We start from the raw sequence: 16,519 nt of genomic DNA, 5'->3' as shown, positions 1-16,519 counted from the left end.
TTCACACCGTGAAATTGTTTAATTACTGATATTATCAGTAATATTGGGCTGGTACTCCACACTGGATGAAACACATGTGGCCTGACAGACTGTAAATCAGCTGACTACAGTGAAACAGGGAGGTCTGTGAGAAGTTTGCTCGACAGTTGAGTTCAAAGCCAAGGCGAGTCCCACTCTGACCTGAACTAAAACTCCTGGAGGACCCAGATAAGGGGATTTAAAAATCTGGCAAATCAGAATCAATTTCTATTATCAAATCAGTGGTCAGACCCTCAACTGCTAATGTTGGGAGTTCGATACAGGGGCAGAGCTCAAAAGGTCCATCTCACTGTCACTGCCTGGCTAAATCAGAGGAGAACACTTCTATGCAGGCACAGACCTGAAAACACGGGGAAACACTCACTGGTCTGCTGGGTGCAACATGGTGGGGTGCTTGATCACTGTTTCATTATCTCCTCAGATTAAGACACGGAGAATTGCCTTCCGTTAAGTGGTCTCTTCCCAACAGAGCAAGACCTCAGGCACGTACACAGTACACACTTGGAGCTGCTCACCCCATCACAGATGTATGTGATCAAGACAAAAAGAAAGAAATATAGGGAGGAAAAAAGGGATTTTGATAGGGGGGGGGGGGGGGGGTTCACAGTGGTGCACTATGTACTTTCATAATTTCAGAACCCAGAGCTAAATTACCCCATTTTGACTGGAACTTGACGTGGGGAGAGATTACCATAAGGATGTAGTGGAACATCGCCCAGTGGTTTTCCTTCCCTAACAACGTGTTAATGTTTCTGTGAATTGATTCAGACACCGCAGACTTAGAGAAAATGACTGACTGACTGAACTCCTCTGCTCTATGAGTCAGAGTTGGGCCAGCACAAAATCGGTTCAATCCGTCCCTCAAGTCTGTTGGTCCATCTGTCTGTTAATCTGTGGTCACCACCACAACAGCTGTCGAGAAAGACGATGACACCGAGGTGATAATCTGAAAACACACCCATATGAGGACAAGGGGAAACAGACAGTGTTGGTGGTATTTGTGGTTAAAGTGTGCGTACATGTGCGTGTGTGTGCACGTAGACCTCGGGACTGTGAGAGCAGAAGCCTATGGGGGCGGTATGGTCACCTCATGGATATAAAAAGTTGGATTCATCAGCTAGTACTGTGTAATTAGCATTGTTTGAGCTGTGAGTCTTAATGCGTATGCGTGTGTATCATCATGGCAGAATGTTGATCCAGTTATACCGACTGCTGTGGGAACTACTGCAGTCATTTGGAAATACTTGCTTAGGTTATTTTCAAAATTCAAAATTTCAAAATTGTGCCTTTGACTTTTGTCTTTGTTTGACAGGGATAGTGAGGATAGTGGTGGGGGCACATGCAGCACAAGATCAAATTGTGCTGGCTGTGGGTCAAATGGGGCATCACAGCATGTTTATTCAATCAAAGGAGTGTGAGGTGTGAGTCATTATTATATTTACTACAACACGTCTATAGTTTGTCTAGGTCTATAGTTTAGGTGCGACATAATTACTAAACGCAATCATACATATGACATAAATACATGTGTTTAGTTGTAGCAGATGTACTCTACCTGCGTATGTAGTGATCGATGTTGAAGCTGCCAACTTTACATTTGATCTTTGTGTACACATCTTGGACATCTACAGAGGCACTCAGGTCTTCGAGTTCACTGATGACACAAATTTCTGACAGAGACAAGAAGAGAAAAAAATCAGCACAACATTATGTTTTCTGCATTTCAATATCATGAAGTTTATTCATGATATACTTCATGATATATTACTTAAAGGTCCCATATTATACCCTATTTCTCCAAGTTAACATAGTTCCCTGGTGTCCTAATGAACATGTCTGGGACATCCATCCATCCATCCATTATTTATCCTCCACCAGAGGGTCGCGGGGGTGCTGTACCTATCTCAGCTGACATTGGGCAAAAGGCGGGGTACACCCTGGACAGTTCGCCAGTCTTTCACAGGGCCACATATAGAGACAAACAACCTTTCACTCACACTCTCACACCTACAGTGAATTTAGAGTGACCAATTTATCTAATCCCCATATCGCATGCTTTTGGACTGTGGGAAGAAGCCGGAGAACCCGGAGAAAACCCACGCACACACAGGGAGAACATGCAAACTCCTTGCAGAAAGGCCCTTGTTCCGAAGTTGTTTCAAACGGGGCTCGAACCCAGGAACCTGGGTCTTCTTGCTGCAAAGGCAAGTGTCTGGGACATGCTTTGGTCAAAATACCATAAGGATGAAGCACCACAGCAGTTAAATCACCCTGCCAAAACAGCCCTGTTCAAACTGCTCTGTTTAGTAATATCTTTACAAAAAAACAAAAAGTAAAACAAAACTTAAGAGACAGGAAATGACATCACCCACAGAGGATACTGGGAGCTAACAGCAGTTAGCATTTGGAAAAGTGATCATTTGCAGGCACATTGCCATCATATATAATGTATCCACTGGACAGATACATCCTCTGAGGCTGGAAGTTTGTGTAGGACTCTGTGCTGCACTGTGGAGCACTGGACTTCGCTTACTTTCGATGCTCCCCGAGACAACAATACCAGGAACTTGGTCTGGTGACGTCCCAGTGAGCACGGAAGTCGACATCGCATGTTTTATCTCCTGTACTTAGACTGAGGAGGACTACAAAAACATGAGTGAGTCATCTTTTTTTCACACTTTGGCGACTGGTAGGGCCTCAGACTCCCAAATATAAATATTAAAATGATTAAAAAGTTGATTTTGCATAATATGGGACCTTTAAATCTTGAAGTGGAAGGTGTTGTTTGTGTGTGTGAATTTAATTTCTGTAGGCAAAGACTTGCTCTGTAGCTAATCCTGTCCAGGTCCATCCAGCTACCCTGAATACCATGACTACGGCTACAATCTGTGTATACAGATTAATTTTATGTAAATGCAGACACACACACAAATGGAGAAAATGTAAGTGTGTGCCTTTATGCACCTTCTGTGCAAACAAACCCACCCAGTACAGTGAGTACGTTTTAAAGAACTGATTAACTTTGCATTGAACCAAGCCTGTGAGCTTAACTGATGGTTCTCCCTCATTGTTTCCACTGTGAAAGTCCCACAATCGCAGATCAGCTTGGGAAAATTAACTTCATGCGTGTCAAACTATGGTTGTTGTACTTTTGCCTTGTGGTGATTCTGAGAAACGCAGAGGTTCCTAATGGCTTATTAATATTGAAACACAAGTCTTGTCAGTTTTATTGTGGATACTGTGTGGAAAGAACTCTCCCAAGTTGTTAGATACTCTGAAAGTCACAGTCTCCAACATGGTGTTGATACTGATGTATGAGTTTTCTAAACCCACCCTTGAAGAGGATTGGAAACCCTTAGTCCCTTCAGCTTAAATGGCTCATCTTGAAAGGAGGAAAGAGCACCACTGATTTGTGCTTTAAGCAAAGCCTGTGGAGACTCGTGCTTGAGTTTCTACTTCTAACCTTCCAACACATAATAGCATAACATTACATTACACCCTCAAACTAATAAATCTGGAATGGCTTTTTTTTTTTTCCTAAAAGACAAGAATCTTACTTCCTTTGTGGTTTAAAAACATTACATCATAGCAGATTGCCTGCGTTCATACTTGAACTGTGGCTTACTTATCAAGGAATGCATTTGTGATACGGGGTATCTGTGCATGCATTCATACAATTTTTGACGACACGCTCCGTGTGTTCGAGAGAGAGGGAGGAAAAGTTCCTCTTTTAACTCAGATGGTGCACATTAAGCCAAAATCTAAAAGTAATGCCTATTTAGGATGTTGTCAAAGTCAAACCATCTCTGTGAGTTCGTCCAAAACATTCCATTTTGACCATTAAAGACCTTAAGCTGGGTGATCTGGATGACATATGCTAAATATTACAGTCACCAATTGAAGGTAGAACTGGCCTACCATTTATTTAGTTTTCTTTTCCCTAGTCCCTCTACTCCTCAGCTGCTTTTCCATTCTGAGTGGTTAATGAGAAACAAGACAGGGCGATCACTTTAAGTGCTGATATAGAATGATTATTAAACGCTGTGAATGACAAGACATTAAAAAGTCCAGATTTGAAAGTAATTAGATTTTTTTTTTTTTTTTTTTTACTGTATATTGGATCCATTGCGTGATACCTAGACACTGTAGCTGATTGATATTCACACACTCTTCTTCAGTTGTTTCATAATGTGGCTTTGAAAACATCCACGTCCACCAGAAACAAAACACAACACTGGAATAGAACACTGGAAAACTATTTCATATTTGTTCTATTTCCATTTTGTTTGTATTGTGTCTGTGTTAATGTTAATGTACCTGTCTTTTTGGCAGTTGGGTCAGGAGCAAACAGTTTGAACGTGACCTTGGGTAACATCCACTGCATCCAAAGGCTGACCTTCCCACTGGTCCCACCAATGTTGCTGGTTTTCTGCTCCAAAGTCACTGTGTCGGCGAATGGACTGTTGTCAGCAGCGGGCACTGAGTCACCCTAGGAAGCCAAAACAAGATCTGTTTAGTCTGAGTTGGTATGATGCTTACAAACCAGAAGCAGTTTTTTTTTTATTCAAACATTTAATACTCCTCAAAGTTTTAGAAAACATTCAACTAAGTCCAATTCAAACAAAGAATGAAAGATATTCCAACTTTTCAGATCTTCTGAATGACTTCCAGTGACGACTTGGGTGTGTAGTGTCATCTAGGTCATCTGAGGATTTTATACTTTTGATTTTATTTGGATCTCCTTTAGCTCAATGCAAATCTTCCGAGAGCCCAGATAAGTAGGTGTGATGTGTGGGAGTGTTACGGTAGTCTAACCTGCTAATTCAATGTGTTAAGTCAAACAACACTCGAGATTTGTTTGGAAAAACACACATATTTCACAATGTATTATTTACTTGTATGTTTGTCTTGCATCTGTTTGTTTGTCTGTCTACTTGTGTGCATGTTCAACCATGTGTTCTACAAATGCTCGTCTGTGTTTGAAAATGTTGTCGCATAGCATGTAGCCATAACAAAGAAACCACCCGTGATCAAGCCCTTTGGAGAGTAAATGACATCAGTGTCTGGTGAGCAGAACTCAACTCAGAGCTGAGCAATGTGGAGGGAGAAAGGACTATTGTCTGGGGCTGTCGCTGATGTTCACCCCAATCTAAGCCACCAGCATCCACATGGCCCGCTTTCACACAAGTGTGCCAGGACACAAACGCCTTGCAGCCTGGGAGAGAATGGGAAGTCAAAACCAAAGATGGGTGGTGAGGTGGAGGCAAGCAGGATGCGGCAGAAGAGGCTGCCTTCTGTGAGCTCTCATCTCATTACTAGGGGTTTGGCGAAGAACTAGGGACATTTTATTATTTCTGTCACTCTCTTCCTGGTAATCTGTTTTCCAAATATATATCTTCCTGGCTGACTCAGACAATATGGCAATTTGCAGCTCCAAGGTCGGAGGATTTCACTTTTTCTGCAGTTTCTCCCACTGCAGTGTGGTAATGATAGATTGTGTCATGGTTATCGAGCCTGGCTGTGGTTGGTGAGGTGGTTATCAACCGTCTCAATTAGAAAGCACACAGCTGCTGGGCTGATTACAGTGTCTTAAAGAGGATCCAGATGAAGGAATTATGTCCTCTCCACAATGGGGGAGTGATGAGGGACCTCACACTACTTTGCAAATTTAGTTAATTTGTGTGGATGAAGATGGCTGACAGGATGGCTCAATAAACAGAAACAGTATAAATACATTAAGAAGTACGCCAATTCAGAGTCAACTTTAGAGAACAGTATATAAAGACACCTGGATATTGATTAAATAAACATGATCAGTGCACCAGGTCTCACATAAAAAACATTTATATATGCTATATTATAGCATATTAAAATGTTTTTACAGTGTCATAATCACACTGTGATCAGGGTTTTGTTTGTCCCTCTCTCTCTCTCTGGGTGTGTCTGCAGGCTTCTCTCCCTCTCTGATCCTTGGATGGTGATTGGATGATTACAACACACCTGCTGTTTATCGCTCAACTACTCTTGCATGTAAGCCTTGCAGCTTCCTGTATTCAGCATCAGTTTGTCTGTCTGCAACAGTGGTACGCTGATGAGACCATTGTAGTTAGGGCAAGAATATTCAAACTTCTCTATCTGCTTCCTCTGGTCAATTGTGCATCCCTGCCACTGCTACTGGACCAGTGGACCCACTACCACGTCAGCTTTTATCAACACGCCAGTGCTGCTCGGCCCCCACCTCAATCCAACAATCAGATAAAAGACACACAAGTGAGCAAAAATACTCTAATCTGAACTCAGGCTGGAGAACACTGAGACAGAGGTTTATAAGTTCTGCAGGCAACGCTAAATTATAGTCTTGAGAACAAAGAAAAACATGGTGAACGTAAATGCTGTACGGATGAAGAGACAAACAATTATGTTTCTAGTGGTGTCATTTTATGTTTTCATGGAAGCAAACAGTCAAGGTGGTGTATATGTGTGTGTCAGTGAAGTCTCTGTGACTGGCACTAAGTAACATGAGCCAAGTACTAATGGCGTTCAGTCAATCTCAATCAGATATATATCCTCTTGTCAACTGCCATTTGAGTGCTAATTGTTCTTGAGTTGGAGTCAAAACATATTTCTCTCTCTCTCTCTCTGTGTATGTATATATGAGTGTGTGTGGTTTGGACTATTTGGTTTACAGTTCTGGCCACTTGGTGGGATTAGGCTCCGTAATGTCATGTGTGGAAACAGAAGCCAGCCGCTGGCGCAGTGGGAAGTCCACTGTGTACTATAACGTGGTTACATTGGAGCATCGAACATGTGACTGTTCCTACGTCCCATCCAGAACTTTAAGACTCTCAGTCTCTTGCCCTTGTGAATGGTTTAAACCGCAGAGGGCTGTATTTCATTTTAACAGTTTAACCCCTGCAATTACAAAATACAGGCCATGTAGATTTGCAGAGCAACAAAAGCACAACTTTCGAGACTTTGGAAACTCTCCTTGAAATTTCAGGGCAAATGAAAAACCCTACTTAAGTTAAACTTGTCAACAGAAGGCCACTTTCAAACAAACATCCCAAAAAACAACAAAAATAACTTTCTTTTCTTCTTCTTTTTTTTATGTGTTTCATGTTATGGAGAGGTTATGTAACTTTCAAATTAACAAAAAGTAATTTTTTTAAAGCAACAAGCAAAATTGATTGTACTTTTTGTAAAAGTATCAGGTAAAACCATTTTTTTGGATGTTACATAAATGGTAACTTTAAAAACTGGCTTCTACTATGCACCGATTAAAACTGCAGTTTTATATTATTTTATATTCATTACGCTAATCACAATTATTGTCATCTAAACTTTATAAATCCCCTCTGTAACTGCGATTGTTTTTTAGTACAGTCACTCCTAACCTATCTCATCTCATTAATATGTGATCTGACTCAGAGGTAAGTTCCTGACTCTAGACCTCTAGTCCTTTCTTAGCTTTGCAGATCTTCAACAGAACTAATATACATTATACTGTAGTGTGTCGTCAAGAGCAGTAAGAGACAGGACAGAGGTATTTGAAGATTATATCGAGTCCACTGTCTGTCTAATATATTCACGTGTTGATTAAAACGATCACAACTTGTGACCATGAGTTGTCACCAGTGGCGTGGGGGAGAAGACCCTTGCTTGTTGTTAGAAACTCAGTCAGTGTGAATCAAGTTCCAACAAATTATGCCTTGGCACAAAACGGCTGTGGGTTCAGATTCTTTTGGTCACAGTAATCAAATTAGTCGTATACTGGCTTGACATGGGTGGAAAGTGATTACTTGTCTGCACTGAGGTAATGATTTTGTGTTTGTTGCATGAGTGATTGATAGGCTTGATGTTTTCACTATGAGCGTTTACCGCACAGACGGGGAGCAAAACAGAATTTAATGTGACAACATCCTGTAATTAACAGTTGTGGCTGCAGAGGCCGCTGTTGACGCAGCTCGGCAATAGTTACAGTCAGCCCCCCATCAAGGTGAGGCCTTGAGGAACAGATGTGATGATGGGGTGTAGGTAGAGGTGGGCTCTGGCACGTTCCTGAGCTGCCAGAATGGGGCCCCAAACACACACAGACACACACACATTCTAGGAGGGAGCTATTTTCCCACACCTCCACAGGCCAAGTTGTAAAGTATACAATTTAATTCCTGGGCCTCTGCGCTATAAACGGGCTGAGGATCCGGGTTTATTTTCTCTGCAGAGTTTGTCTTTGCTCATCAGAGAGACCTAAACATTGGAAGACAACAGCAGGCTGGGAAGTGTCAAAGAAAGATGAGGGGGAGGTACAATATGAAAGAAAAGGAAAGAGTGAAAAGGAAGAATGGTTTATGATGGAGAAGAGATGCTTGAAGAGTACAAAAGAAAGAGAGCCATGGAGAAAGAAAAGATCAATGAAGGAAAAGATGAAGCAAAAAAAATAAAGTGGAAATATGCAAAAACCTTTGGACATTCATTTACTGAGTGGTTATCACTATGATTATTTAGTAAGTCTTTGTTTTAAAGGTTGGAATTGGTGGTGGTCAGGATTTAGTCAAGTCTGGAAAGGGTTTTTTCCCCAGGCGCTAGTCAGGCTCAGAAATAGGTGTTAGAGTAGGATTGAAATGTATGATATAACATATTTTTTGGATTGGATTCACATGAGACGAAAGACAAATAAAAGCCACGATGAAGAGAGGAACATGAAAGGCACAGGAGGCAGACAAAAGAAAAAGAAAGAAAAGACTAAACACCGAGTAGCATCAACTCATAAATACTAGCAAACAAATGTATATGGAAAATGTCACAGATTGGTTTGATTTAATAGAGGAGGATGGAGGAAGTGTTTGGGAAGGGAGTGGGCAGGAGGGGTGGGGTGTTTGGGGGAGCAGCTTTGTTAAGGAGCGACTGCTACCACTACTGCTGAGACTTATCAAGCAGCTCATACGTTCTTGCTCAATCACTCCCCTCCCAAAGGACTAAACACTTCTACTTGTGTTTGTACTTAGTTAAACAGTGACAAGTGGGCAGGGGTCACTGTGGCCTTGTTATAGATGCACAACAACATCGGGAATTCACTTCCACTACTGCCACTTTGGCGGGGTCACGAATCAAGCACATGAGAAGATATACGGGTTGATCACTTGGAAACAAAATGTGAACAGATGAACCCTGATAAATGAAACACTTGAATGTGAACTCAAACATACACACTGTATTGCCTCTGAGGGCTGCATGACGTTTGAGTTGTGATCCAGGGGGGCCTCATATTGCAGACAGGGCCCTGGTGGTCAAAGAGCATTACTCCATGGGCTAGTTACCACTGCTTAACAACATAAACATATATCAACACCATCGTTTTAATGTATCCTACATTCCACACACGAACATACACATATTACACATGGCTCTGGTGGCTTAGGCCCCAACGGCACAGACCCACAGTTTGTCACTGTTGCTGCTACTGTTAGGACTACTAGAAAGATGACATAAAACCACCTGCCACATTACATGGGATTTTTGTTAAACATCATCTAGGGAGCAAAGGAAAAAATAACACTGAACATTTTCTTGCACCCAAAAAAACTGTGGACTATAATTTTTCCATTGGCTTTGAGCATGCCTGCATACAACTATACTTCACTCTCTGGGTTTTGATATTTTATATGAGTGAAAATATAAATACAGGTATTGTTTTCCCCAAATTATCGGGCAGCTTTATACTCAATCAAGTGTCGGCTTATGTGAATCAAACAGAGCTCATGGCCTCTACACCATGAGTAAGAAAAACTGAAAGAAAACACAAGGACTGATGGGATTTTTCCAGCCTTGAAAATCCTTCCCAAACAAATCAAAGAACACAAATGCATGTGTTAGCGCTGACTCAGTTACTCATAACAATAAAAAGTACACTCACAAATCATAAATCATCTTCAGAGTTATGTATACAACAAAGGCCTAAAGCAGCATGTGCAACTGAATGACTCACAGCACTTTAAAAAAGGACTTATAGGTAAGTGTTTGCAGAGTGTAGTCTCTTAATTAATCAAGTAGCGCAACATGAAAGGAAAAGAGATCAAAAGTAACAGATGCAAAATTCTCTGCAATCTGGGAGACGAATTAAATAAAACCTAGGTAAAATACACTTAAGTAAATAGATTGTGTTCCGTGATGGCCATGGAAGTGACTAAAAGGAAACGTACATGTTTTGTTGAGTATGACACATTTGATTATGTTCACACTGTGAATCACATGAATTGTGATAAATACAGAAGAAGAAGAAGAAAACACTCAGAAAAACAGACACATTACACCTCTATAGTAGCTATGTGAGAAAAACAAACCTCAGTGGGGGAGCCAAAATCCGCCGAGGGGCTGCAGGTGCTCGTGTCTGGGAGGGCGGTGCCAGCACTGCTGCGAACTGGTGAGGATGGCACAGCACCAGCAGGCGGCTCTGGAATGTTGGAGGTCTGACGTAAGATGCCATGCTTCTGGAGACGGGCCCACGTAGAGCTCCAGCTCAGGAGGAGTTCATACAACAACTGAACCTGGTGAATGACAGGAGAAGAGGGAAAACCGAGAGGGAGAAACGTTAGGTCACAAAGCTAAATATACAATTGTATGTTGAAAGAATTATGTACTTGATGTTGATTGAAATTAAGAGTAATCAATATAGTGTAATACAAGGTAAAACTGAAATGCAACATTTCCATGTGAAGCACGACACATATTCTATTTATATATAGTTGGACGGATAATATCTGTGCACAAAAAAACTGACAATGACAGTATGTTGAATATGATACTGATGCCAATTGATGGCCTTAAAAGATAAACCTAACACACCACAAGTAGTCTTAATATTTAAAAGCAGATTCAAGTGTACTTTCGTGCCAAGGTCTGACTCAAACAGCTGCACTAGGGATTTCTCATGTAGTTCTGACTTCAGAGACCATTAGCAAGATTTTGCTTGGCAGCTTTGTAGTTATGTGACACTAAACCTAGTTAAATTTGAGAGAGAGGAGAAAAAAAGAGGAGGAAATATTTGCCATAAATGGAACCCTATCAATTCCCATTTCTTCTTTCCCTCTCTAACCCGACACTATTTTAGACTTTGTAATTCAGAGAGGCCACCTTTCACCAGCGTAATGTAAATCCTGCATGCATTTTTCCATTCGATGGGTGATTATTTGAAAGGCATAGCATGCTCATACATGTGCTTCACTGTATAAATTTGTTATCCATAACAACAAAACTCCCAAAGAAACACCCACAGAGGAAAGTTAAGTTGTGTCATCCATTTCCCCTGAAAAACTCACCACAGTTAGGAAAAAGTGAAGGCTCAGTGTCAAGTGTTCTCAACTATTTATCATGTGTTCACATGAAAAGAGGCCTTGGCTTTAAACAACAACAAAGCCAAAAACAAGAGTGGAAAACATGAGAAGAAAGCAGGGGAATGTGATGTGATGCTTTCAGTTATTCATGCATTCACTCAGTCTTTTTTAAAACCAAGAAATGGGGAAAGAGAAGGAGAAATGCAACGCTCTTTCACAGTGAGATAATTTTCGGATTTCAGATGTTTTGTTTCTGCAGCCAAGAAATCCCCAAACCCCCACCACTGTGGGTCCCTCAAAAGTAAAGGTGCACAAGCACACACACAAAATAGCAAACACATTTTTGATTCGTTATTGCTCGCTCACACACATGCAAGCCTTTTAGCACACACATTACAGGGAGGCCTTCCATAAATAAGCATAAATCAAATAAAAAGCAGTAAAATACATTACAGCTGGGCCATTTCAAATATGTCCAGGAAGAGCTGCTAATGCCAATCCAGCAGCCGTCCAATGACAGGGCCAACAGCTGTCTGCCATACCCAACTGAACTGCACTGCCGGCAAGAGAAATATGGCTCCTCGCTCGCTTTTCTGAGAGTCTGGCTTGTGGAAGTCCAACCAAGCACAACAAGGCCTACTGCACTGAGCAGCAGATGTGGCGGGGGGAGAGTAAAGAATGCCGAGTAAAAGAGAAAGTGACGTGAGAACATGATTATTGCATTAGATATTGATCTGATGCTACATACTATTCAAGTCAAATCTGTTTTTCTGTGTTTACATCTATGCTTCTCTGTGTTTACATCTATGTGAGCATGGTATGTCCCACTCAGTTACACACATGCCACTTTTTATTGTCTAGTTTTTATTCAGATTAGCTTTTAGCAGGAACAATTCAGCCCAGGGCGGTTGGTTAGTTAATCCTGAGCAAACTTGCTGCCTCCACTACAGCAATGGTGATTCCTGTAGCACTGAATATAAACTTTAACAGAAGACTGCAGAAATGAGTCCTACAACCTGGAAAAAAAAACCCTATATAAGCATATACATGTCTTTGTTGAAAAGTTGTTGCTGACAAGTGGCTAAATGAAACAGTTGAGATTGCTGGAAATTTTAAACATCATCATCACAAACACCAAAAAAAAAGAATTGATTTTGTCTATACTCAAAGCCAGGGCATCTGATCGTCATTAGAACCAGAAAAGTCAGATCAGTGCTCCCTTTCATCATTTGTCCATATATTTCATTTTGTTGCTATCCTGACCACACGTGATCCTTTTTTCATCTCTTACCTTCCCCTGATTCTTGCTCAGTTTTGTTCCATCCAAACTCTCTACACCCCCCTACTAGTCGGGGGGGGGGGGTCAGTTGGTTCACATCAGCCAATGCTGTCAAGCTACGATGGGCAGGTTGGGCCACACACACAGACGCTCACACTTACATGAGCTCACAATACAGATGCCACAATTCATGATTTGGTGGAAGTGAGCATAACATTTGGAGGGCTGAATCCTCCAAAGAACTGTCATCTGCAGATGGGGGGGGGGGGTGTTCAACTGCAGTAGTACAAACTGGAGACTGAACAGAGGCTTCCACAGTCATTCATAAATACACACAGATGAAAGATGGGGGAATCGTGCAAATTGTGAGCGTTCATGTGTCTTTATCTAAGGATAGTTTATATGAAAGCTTCACAAAAATGACATCGTTGAGTGTATGAGGTAATGCATTGCGTATCGACGTGTGTGCTTCAGCAAATGTTCGATGAAATCCAGTAAAGTAAATGTGTCCAAGATCAAAGAAAACTGTTGCTTGCTCTCTCAGTCTCAAACCGTGTGTGTGTGTGTCTGTCTGTCTGTCTGTCTGTCTGTGTGTCTGTGTGTGTGTGTGTGTGTGTGTGTGTGTGTGTGTGTGTGTGTGTGTGTGTGTGTGTGTGTGTGTGTGTGTGTGTCTGTGTGTATGTGTGTGTGCGTGTGCATGTTGATTCAATATGGTTGTGAAATGTAGCTACTCACTCCGTCCCTCTGACATCTTCTGACATCCTTCTTACACACATTAATTTATGACAGACACACAAATATATTTGAGACACATTGAGTGAAGTTCAACAACAACACACAGAGGCTTTGAAGTCATTACCATTCAATTAAACAGTGAGTTTGCCCTCAAATTATACTCGGAATAGAAATAGGAGGAATGGGAGTTTATCAATTAGTGGCATACATTAAACAACTCTCTACATTCTGTAACTAGACCTTCACTGAGTTGTGTGTGTGTTTTTTATGTGTTTTTTTGTGTGTTTATCCCACTCTCTTCTAAGATGTGTCTGTGCACTGTGGGTGTTCTGTATTAAAATAAAAGAAACATATGCTGGAAAGCAACAGAGCTGAGTAGTCCATGTGGTTTCAGTGCATGTGGGTGCAACATATGTGTCGACATGCCCTGGTATCATTTTTAATTACTTTTTCCTTTAGCTTATTTTAGTCTTAATGTATTTCTCATCAATTCAACACAGCTACATCCTGACTTAAAACTCAAAAATACAATGATATTTTTGGGAACAAATTACTGGTTAAATAAATTATAAAAAGTGGATGTACCAATTTTCTTCCAAAACCTTTGTTTATGCCATGAAGTAATTCATCTCATATTATGGAAAATCTAATGTAATGTCACAAAAGCAAAGAAGACAGGTGGATAAAGGCTGCCAAACTCTTTGGTTTTACTTGTTTACGTTAAGTGCAGTCATGTTTGAAAATTAGTGTGACAATCATTTGGTAATCAGAACCTGATGGGCAATGTCACGGCAAAGGAAACCTCTGTATTTTTTTCAAACTGAAAGATGTGAATGACCTAAATATGGCTCAAGTCTGGTGCTGCCACAATGCTGTACAACACACAAGTTCCAGTGATTATATATATTCAATCAGTTGTTGCTGTCTGTTCCATTTGCCCACACAGAACTGGGAAAAAAGGGCTTTCATCGACATGGAGCATGCTGCAAAAAGACTGGAAAATAACTGAACTGATTTCTTTGAATGCTTTTAAATCCAGGCTTAGAGCACTTGAGACGACCACCTTCACTTGTAACTGTTTTTTATAATTTTAATTGCTGTCTGTCCGTATGTTGGAACTGTGACTGTGTGACTTTTGGTGCCTCTTGGTCAAGACTCGCTTGAAAAAGAGGTTTTTACTACATATATGTAGGATATTTAATTTTTGCAACTAAAGCCTTTTAATTTGTGATAAAGTGAACATTTGAAAAAATCTCCATCTCCAAACAAGCGCATTGGAGGATATAAGGATTATTTGCTTATACTAACATAACACTTGTGAAAGTACACATTTCAAATGACCATTTGCACTTCAATTCATATGCTTGCCATGCAAAAATGTAAATGGGAAGCAGATTGTCTCTTCTGCAGTTGTTTAGTTGGGAGAAAAACACTATGAACAAGAAACAACTAGGGTGACAAGTAATAGCAGGGATTCTTTTTGGACTCACAACATTGTGCATTCACTGTTAATAGTCAAGCCATGACTGATAAGAACCAATCAGGAAGTGAACACATAGCTGCATCATTTATTGTCTCAAGTCTCAGTTTCAGCCCAGCAAGACTTAAATGTAACCATGGGAGATTGAAACTAAAACAGGGCCAGGAGCCTTTTAACAGTGATGTGTTTTAAAACTAAAACATATTAGTGTGGATGTTGCCTGTGTTGTGCTGTGACAATCCCATATACAGCACGTTCCCACAAGTGGCAATGCCAATTGGAAATAAGACAAAGTGTGAGGTCTCTTTTGTTCTGTAGAGGGTGGAGATGCACTGGCAGCAGTTCTTAAAGAGCTGCTGCATGACTTCAATTGGTATTCACTTATAACCCCCCTCGAGGCAGAAATTTACACAGAGAAAAGAAAGAAACAGGGGAGGTGAACAGATGGGCGAGGAGAGAAGAGGAGAGGAGAGAAGAGAAGACTCATTGGACCCAAAGCCTAATAATGAGTCATCATATAATCGCAATAAGCCTTCACAGCATTGCCAGATACAGGCACACATTTGAAACAGGGAACAGAGAAGAAGAAAGAGAAGAAACTTTGCCTCAGTAAACGACCTGCTTTCATCATCTGTGGTAAAGTTTTCACCGCTAACAGATTAACTTGTTTCTGGTACCAATTCCCTTCAATATCACCCTCGCCCATCACTGTGGTTGGGGACATTTAACAGTGTGACCACTCAAAAAGTCGCCCCAATTAAGTGTTTATACAGTAACCTAATTTGATGCAGCAAACGCCACTGAGAAAAAAAACTAAACATGTGTAATTGTACATGTAGATGTAATTTTATCCATGTAAGAGCACAATGCAAAACTACACAGAGGCCTAACCAGGAGACAAACATGTTCCATTTCCACTCAGTCCATATTCATCATGCTCTCACCAGAACATAACAACACACTGTAAAAAGTAATGATGATGAGTGTTTTAAACCTCTTCCCTCCTTCAGTCAAACCTCAAAATGCTTCACCAAAGCAAACAAGGCAACACTCTGTTGTTTACACTTCAATTTTCGTGAAAATTATACGGGATAAGATGATGAGGCGATTTGTTTACTAGAGTCAGTTTATGTCAGAGAATCCTGCAGAGGCAAGATTCTTTTGCCAGGGTCTGCATGTTCATATTTCTGGAAGGTTTACAAGGAGATGATTTGTATAAATACACATATAATTGTAATCACAAGGTAGTAGAGCCTGAGGATTGACTGACCTGAGGGTTGCAGCACTTGATGTGGACAGGCTGCAGGTCAACATGGAGGCAGACCACAAATGAGTGCCTTCCTTCAGAGCATGTCTGTGGCTTATGAGACGTGACGGCCAGCGTGGAGGTACAGCCCATAGGCTCCAGCAGGCTCAGGCTCCGCTGCTGGCCCAGAAGTGTGTACACACTGAACTGAGTCAGGCTGATTGTCCATGGGAAGGCATCACCTGGTAGAACATGTGGGGAAATTGTTTGACAGTGAGTCCAGAATGGTGAAACTGAAAATAATGCACTGATTGTAAGGCAAAAAAACAAGACATGTTGGAAAACAGGACTATTAAAAGGCCAGTGTCTATGATTTTGTGACGCACATGCTGTGGTTGTTTAGAAAAGAT

General features: G+C 41.0%; 1 protein-coding gene across 1 annotated transcript in view; it reads right to left on the bottom strand.

The window, feature by feature from the left end:
• Positions 1–16,519, bottom strand: part of vps13b (vacuolar protein sorting 13 homolog B) — a 297,430-nt gene that overhangs the window by 135,888 nt on the left and 145,023 nt on the right. Inside the window, exons 24-27 of the mRNA XM_083910541.1 lie at positions 16,134–16,351; positions 10,380–10,583; positions 4,357–4,528; positions 1,595–1,709 (exon numbers count right to left, since the gene is read on the bottom strand). Coding sequence (XP_083766667.1) covers positions 1,595–1,709; positions 4,357–4,528; positions 10,380–10,583; positions 16,134–16,351 — 709 coding nt within the window. The remainder of the gene's footprint in view (positions 1–1,594; positions 1,710–4,356; positions 4,529–10,379; positions 10,584–16,133; positions 16,352–16,519) is intronic.

The sequence above is a fragment of the Microchirus variegatus genome, assembly GCF_963457635.1.
Source record: "Microchirus variegatus genome assembly, chromosome: 1".
NCBI classification, from domain to species: Eukaryota; Metazoa; Chordata; class Actinopteri; order Pleuronectiformes; family Soleidae; genus Microchirus; species Microchirus variegatus.
Note: the sequence above shows the minus strand (reverse complement) of the source record. Positions and strands in the feature narration are given on the sequence as shown.